This window comes from Stegostoma tigrinum, chromosome 7, assembly GCF_030684315.1.
Source record: "Stegostoma tigrinum isolate sSteTig4 chromosome 7, sSteTig4.hap1, whole genome shotgun sequence".
NCBI classification, from domain to species: domain Eukaryota; kingdom Metazoa; phylum Chordata; class Chondrichthyes; order Orectolobiformes; family Stegostomatidae; genus Stegostoma; species Stegostoma tigrinum.
In genome coordinates this window covers 4,620,629-4,628,063 of record NC_081360.1, presented here as the reverse complement: position 1 = coordinate 4,628,063, position 7,435 = coordinate 4,620,629, and the positions used below count along the sequence as shown (strand labels likewise).

Below are 7,435 nucleotides of genomic sequence, written 5' to 3'. Positions count from 1 at the left end.
TAGAATCTCTACAGTGTGGAAACACACTGACCCTCACAGCATACCATCCAGATCCATCCACCTAATCTACACAACGCTGAACACTATAGGCAATTTAGTGTGACCACTCCATCTAGCCTGCATATCAATGGACTATGGAATGAAACTGGAGCACCCAAGGAAACCCATGCAGATGCAGAGAGAATGTACAAATTCCACACAGACAATTGCCTGCCGGTGGAATCAAACCTGAGTCCCTGGCGCTGTGAGGCAGCAGTGCTAACCACTGAACCACTATGCTGCCTTTTCAGTCTTAGTTATCAGAGTAGGGTGGGGGGCCAACCTCTGTTTTATAACAACATTCATAAATGATGCTGATGATAATGTTGGGAGAATGAAAAATAAAGTTGTGGACAACATAAAGGTTGGCTGGCTGGTTGACAGTGAGGAGAAAGGTCTTAGGAGGATATAAACAGACTAGTCTGATGAAGTGAAGCAATACTGTTTGGAAGAAGGCACAATACAAAGGAGGACTCAATAAATGGCAGGATACTGGGAAACTAAGAGAAACAGAGGCATCTCGGGGTGTTTGTCCACAGACACAAAAATGGCAGAACAGGTTAATAAGGTAGTTAAGAAGTCACATGGAACACTTGCCTTTATGGGTCATGGCATAGATTATATGAGCAGGATTGTTACATTGGAACTGGTTCGGCCACAGCTGGAGAACTGTGTGCACTTCTAGTCACCACGCTATAGGAAGGATGGATGTGATTGCACTGGAGGGGGCGCAGAGGAGAGTCAGAAGAGTCTAGGCCCAAAACGTCAGCTTTTGTGCTCCTAAGATGCTGCTTGGCCTGCTGTGTTCATCCAGCCCCACAAATTGTTTGTGTTCCCCTGGATGAGGAGGTGAAGATATTCCTAATAAGTATATGCAGGTTAACATTAGTGATAGCGAAGGCAGTGACACCCAGCTCCCTTAAATAAAACACTGATTGGTGTACAAATATTTATAATTATATCTTTATTCTGCAACATTCAACAGATTTCTATATCCTTCGAGTAGCAGGATCAGAACATGCGATATAATGTGCCATTATCAAGTGTCTTTTTTTTATCAGCAGGTTTTGTGTTTCCACTCTGTTTGCAGGAGCAATATCTAGTTGGTGCTTTGCTAAGTGGGTCAGATCTGTCTCCCTTGTTTTTGGCCACTCCGACTTGGTTGAGGTGGTCTCTGGCTTTGCCATTGGTGCACTGATGATGTGAGCAGCTTAGAAGCAGGCGCCGTGAAAGTCAGTCACTACTTGCAAGTATGCTTTGTAACGTGCACACACTGGGTCTCCTTGCTCCACAGTTTTCCACTGCACTGCTAGCTGCTTTGCTATTCCCTCCACCATCACCGGAATCTTCATCTCAATGCTCGTCTCTGAGCTACCTCTGCTTGTGATCGACTTGAGGAAAGGGAAGGTAACACAGACAAAAAAAGAACATTTACAAATCCCTGGAGGTGGACAGGACAGCTGTGACAGCCAGTTCACTCACATGCCTCACTGATAGTCAGGGAGTGAAGTGAGTCAAAGACCCATGTCCATGCCCTGGCACTTCAGTCTATTCAACTGAAAAGGCATCAACGCAGGGACCTGTTCCTTTCTCAGCCGCAGATTGGTGCCTGCTCACCAGAAGAGTCTCAGGACCAGAGGTTTTGGCCGAATGTTATCCCCTGCAACCCCCTGTCAATGAACTGAGATCTACATTAACTGCCTTGCTGTGTCCCTGGCTGCACTGAGCAAGTTCAGTGCAGACTGTCAATGCAACCTGCAACTGCTCAGCTCTGCCTCACTTAGTGCCACGAGAGCTGTTTTTAGAGTGCCCCCATTAACAAAGCAAATCCCAAGTTCCAGGCAGCTGGCTGTAAGCTATGACTCCTGCTGTCTACAATCTGCTTCTGGAACAAAACAAAGGAGTTAAACAAGTTGTTCTATCAACCATTCTTTTAGGTAAAAATGGAAGAAAACTCACATTTATATATGGATTGTCATCGTCCAAATGCAAGTTGAAGGCCACAGTTTCAATCCATGCATTGTCTGTGTTTCTGGAATCATCCTCATATCCCTTATAGACCTAAAATACACACACCAGTACAGGAGATCAGCTCCGAATTCAAATCAAATTACAGGGCAAAGGGAAAGGCAATGGAGCAAGGTGCTCACGAGATGAGCAAAGAGCTGACTGAATCACTTCATAGAGTTATACAGAATAGAATCAAGCCCTTCAGCCCACCATGTCTATGCTGAACATTAAACAGCAAACTACACTAATCCCATCTACCTGTACTTGGCCCAAGTATACCACACCTTGGCATTTTAAGTGCTCATCCAAATGCTTCTTAAATCTTGTGAGAGTCCATGCCCCCACCATCCTTTCAGGCAACACGTTCCGTATTTCTACCACACTCCACATGAAAAAACTCTTTCTCAGATCTTCTCTAAATGACTTACTCCTCATATTAAACTTGTGCCCTCTGATCTTAGACATCTGCCATGATGAAAAGATTCACACGATCTATCTTTTCATACCTCTCACAATTTTGTATGCCTCAATCAGATCTCCCTTCAGCCTCCTCTGTTCCAAGGAATACAATCCCTTGGAACAATGAGACTTCCTTCCTCCTATATTCTATGTCCTGATTAATGACAACAAGCACCCCTTATGCCTTCTTAACCACCATCTACCTGGATTGATACCTTCACATCAAGGTCCTTTGTCCTTCAGTACTCACTAGGAACCTACCACTCATTGTGTATTTAATACACTGATTGCATCACTTCTTAAAATGCATCACTTGACACTTATCAGGACTAAATTCCATCTGCCATTGTTTTGCCTAATAGACGAGGTGATCCGTATCAGGCTGTGGCCTGCAGCCATCTTCCTCACTCCAATTATTTGTGTCACCTCATTAATGATACCATCTAAATTCATATCCCACAAACTTGTCAGAACCTGTGGGTTCTTCCCCCTCCACCTAGCATCAAAAGAAACCTCTGAGGATGAGATTTACACATCACATGTTACAGTGTCAATGCCGTTACTGCCTAAAGAAGACACGTTTTAACCTTCTGGATGCCAAGTATGGACAGTGGTCCAGTACTCACCGATATCCTAGGCAGAAGTTGGAGGAACTGGACCTGGTGCATGTACTCCCCAGGAGAAGCTATAGATTAAAGAATGAACCCATATCCCAGGACTTAGATGGGGAGGGATGTAGGCATTGGAATGATATCAGCCAGATGGACCTTACCAGTTCCCTGAGTGGGGTGTTAACTGGCCCAATCAGAGAGTTCTGGCTGACTGATATAAACAGGAATGTTAGGGGATCTGCTCAGTACAGAGTTCAATACTCCATATGACAGAAAATACAGGCATAGGAGACACAGGGTCGCTTGTCTCACACAAAGCAGCATGGTGGCTCATTGGTTAGCACAGCTGCCTCACAGCACCAGGTTTTGATTCCACCCAATGTTCTTCCCATATCTGTGTGGGTTTCCTCTGGATGCTCTGGTTTCCTCCCACACTCCAAAGATGTGCAGTTTGGGTAATTGGTCATGCTACGTTCCTCACAGTGTCCAAGGATATGTAGGTTAGATGGATTAGCTACGGGAAATGCATGGCTACAAGAATAGGGTATTGGGTTGGGTCTAGTTGGGATGCTTTTTGGATAGTCGGTGTGGACTTGATGAACTGAATGGCCTTCTTCCACACTATAAGGATTCAAAGATCACAGGCTTCACATGTCATAGGAAGATGCAGAGGTGGTGAAGACTCTGATAAATTGGACCATCACAAGAGATGAGGTGAGATATGGTGTCAGAGAAGCCCAGACTATACACCAGTGCATGCTGTGAAGTCATCCAGGCAGCATGATTTAATCAAGTGGTCAGTTAAGATATGACATTATTTGCTGTTACGTCTTCTGGCAGAGATCTCCTATCTATACAATCCTCAAGAGATGACACAATCAGCAGGTTCACATTAGCATTTCTTTGGGAGGATAGAACTTGAATATTACTGAAAAAATTGTAATTGATAAAGGTTTTTGTTTATCACTTTTCAGGACAATTCACACGTAGTGCCAATGTAACTAATGCACTATGAATATATATTGTCTCCTCTCAGACAGTATACATGTTGATACTTTTTACTATGGAATCTTCTATATTTTTCTGATGGGTACAAGATGAGAAGCATCCAAGAAAAGCTTCTTCTTTTCAGCAACAGTCAGATTTACACTGTCTTAGTGTTAGCCCTGGACTGGGAACAGCCTGTGAAGCCTTGACTAGTTGCAAAGATGAGTGTGCCTGCCAGGTTCAAGGCTGTAGAAAGGTGAGACTGCTAACTGACATTGGCACTGTGAGTACCCAGTAATTTAACATCTCTTTACAAAGTAATGAACACAGGACTTAGCTTCAACCTCTAAGGCCTTCTTCTGCAGTTTCTGAAACATGTCCAGCATTTTTTCATTTAAGATGAACATCATGTTTCTTGGGAACATCTTTCCAGCATCCAGAATTCCCTGAAGTGAAAGGAAAAAACAGATTTTGTTCAAGGACCTCGAGTTGCATTTTCCCCAGGCTCATCCTCATCCCTCCTGCAGGCCGTTGGATTCATCAGCAGTAATTCTCCAGTCACTCACCCTAGGAGGCAATGTTGCTGGTCTAGAAAGTTCAAATCAGCAAGCTCTCCAACATATTTCTCATTGATTGTCTCTCCTTTTGTATCCCTCTCCTAGTCTCTGCCCTACCTATTTTAATTTGCTTGGTGCTCAATTTCTCTCTCAAACCCTCTCGCCTTCATCTTTATTGCTCTCTCTATCTTTCTAATATCTTTTTCTGTCTCTTCCCTCACTCACTATCTCTTGGTCATCCCATAGGTGCAAAATTAAAAACCAAAAGAACTGTGGATGCTGTAAATCAGAAACAAAACCAGAAATTGCTGGAAAAGCTCACCAGTATCTGTGAAGAGAAATGGGAGTCAATGTTTCAGGTCGAGAAACTCTTTCTCGGAACTGGTTACAAATTGACTGCCATATTTCTTACATTATAACGACAATAAGGAGTTGGTTTTTAAAGAGGCCCTTAAACAAGAAAACACAGAATGGAAAGATCTGGGGGAATGGACGACACCCACTCCAACGAGTAGAGAGACTGCAGAGGATTGCAGGGTTGAAGAACATTGAAAGAGGTAACAGATTGAAACTAAAGTTGCGAAATTTAAAATAAAGGCATTGCTAGACCCAGCAGTGCATACAGGGTGGTGCAAGGTGTAGGGTGAGTGATTTTTTTTCAGCAGAGAGCAGCGGGCCAACAGAAGACAGCGAGTGGTAGTAGAAGAAAAATATTCTGCCTGGAAGTCAGTGGTGAGTGGGGTTCCACAGGGCTCTGTCCTTGGGCCTCTACTGTTCGTAATTTTTATTATTGACTTGGATGAGGGAATTGAAGGATTGGTCAGCAAGTTTGCAGACGACACAAAGGTCGGAGGTGTCGTTGACAGTGTAGAGGGCTGTTGTAGGCTGCAGCGGGACATTGACAGGATGCAGAGATGGCTGAGAGGTGGCAGATGGAGTTCAACCTGGATAAATGCGAGGTGATGCATTTTGGAAGGTCGAATTTGAAAGCTGAGTACAGGATTAAGGATAGGATTCTTGGCAGTGTGGAGGAACAGAGGGATCTTGGTGTGCAGATACATAGATCCCTTAAAATGGCCACCCAAGTGGACAGGGTTAAGAAAGCGTATGGTGTTTTGGCTTTCATTAACAGGGGGATTGAGTTTAAGAGTCGTGAGATCTTGTTGCAGCTCTATAAAGCTTTGGTTAGACCGCACTTGGAATACTGCGTCCAGTTCTGGTCGCCGTATTATAGGAAAGATGTGGATGCTTTGGAGAGGGTTCAGAGGAGGTTTACCAGGATGCTGCCTGAACTGGAGGGCTTATCTTATGAAGAGAGGTTGACTGAGCTTGGTCTCTTTTCGTTGGAGAAAAGGAGGAGGCGAGGGGACCTATTTGAGGTATACAAGATAATGAGAGGCATAGATAGAGTTGATAGCCAGAGACTATTTCCCAGGGCAGAAATGGCTAGCACGAGGGGTCATAGTTTTAAGCTGGTTGGTGGAAAGTATAGAGGGGATGTCAGAGGCGGGTTCTTTACACAGAGAGTTTTGAGAGCATGGAATGCGTTGCCAGCAGCAGTTGTGGAAGCAAGGTCATTGGGATCATTTAAGAGACTGCTGGACATGCATATGGTCACAGAAATTTGAGGGTGCATACATGAGGATCAATGGTTGGCACAACATTGTGGGCTGAAGGGCCTGTTCTGTGCTGTACTGTTCTATGTTCTATGAGTTGGGCGGGAGTGAAGTCGGAGCAGAGAGGCAGTCGGGAAGGTAAGTGATTGTTATTTAAACACTTACCTCAAAGCCAGCGGTCTTTTTTTCAGCAGAGAGCGGCGGGAGCTGGGCGGAAGTGAAGTCGGAGCAGGGAGGCAGTTGGGAAGGTAAGTGATTGCTATTTAAGCACTTCCCTCGAAGCCCAGGTCCTACACAGTAGGGCCTCCCTCCCTCCCTCCTCCTATAACCTAATTAAAGGTCCAGAGACTTGCAGCAGGAAGAGCAAGAGTGTCGATCAGAGGCCTACAGGTGGGTCAGTCTTTGCTTTAAAGATTAGAAAATACCTACCTCGACCGGTGGAGCCCTCTGTTCCTGTTCCAGCAGCAGAAAGAGCAGGAACTCTAGCCGCGGAGGACTCTCGTGTGTTGTTAAGATAAGCGTTTTCAATTTATATTTCTTGTGCATTGTGTAATTGATTAAAAGTTTAAATTGCTTAATTGAAAACGACCAGAGCAGAGAAGTACTAGAAATTATTTAGTACATAAATTGTAAAAGTGAACTAAATAAGTAATCATGGCTGGACAGGTGATGTGCAGTAGCTGTATGATGTGGGAGCTGGCTGATCCCATTGCGAACGGTAGCGACCACATCTGCAGCAAGTGTTGGTTGCTGGAAGAACTCCGGATCAGAATTAATGATCTGGAATCTGAGCTTCAAACTCTGCGGCACATCCGGGAGGGGGAGAGTTACCTGGACACTTTGTTTCAGGAGGCAGTCACACCCAGTAGATTAAACAACTCAAATTCAAAAAGTGTTCAGGGATGACAGGGTATGACGGTAAGTGAGGCAGGTAGGGGGATTCTGAGTTCAGGAGTGCAGGAGCCTCAGCCCTTGACCTTGACCAACAGATTTGAGATTCTTGCTCCCTGTACGGATGAGGGAAAGGACTGTGGACAGGATGAGCCAGCTGACCATGGCACTGTGGTGCAGAAGGCCATTCAAGAGGGGGGGGAGCAAAAAGACAGGTAGTTGTTATAGGGGATTCTATAATTAAGGGGACAGATAGTATCCTATG

At 44.7% G+C, this 7,435-nt stretch overlaps 1 protein-coding gene across 12 annotated transcripts in view; it reads right to left on the bottom strand.

The window, feature by feature from the left end:
- Nucleotides 1-1,040: 1,040 nt before the first annotated feature.
- Nucleotides 1,041-7,435, bottom strand: part of trpm2 (transient receptor potential cation channel, subfamily M, member 2) — a 230,666-nt gene continuing 224,271 nt past the window's right edge. For all 12 annotated transcript variants that reach the window (XM_059647003.1, XM_059647008.1, XM_059647009.1 and 9 more), the window contains 3 exons: nucleotides 4,451-4,552; nucleotides 1,999-2,100; nucleotides 1,041-1,430 (listed from right to left, as the gene is read on the bottom strand). In XM_059647003.1, coding sequence (XP_059502986.1) covers nucleotides 1,251-1,430; nucleotides 1,999-2,100; nucleotides 4,451-4,552 — 384 coding nt within the window. In that variant the 3' untranslated portion in view covers nucleotides 1,041-1,250. The remainder of the gene's footprint in view (nucleotides 1,431-1,998; nucleotides 2,101-4,450; nucleotides 4,553-7,435) is intronic.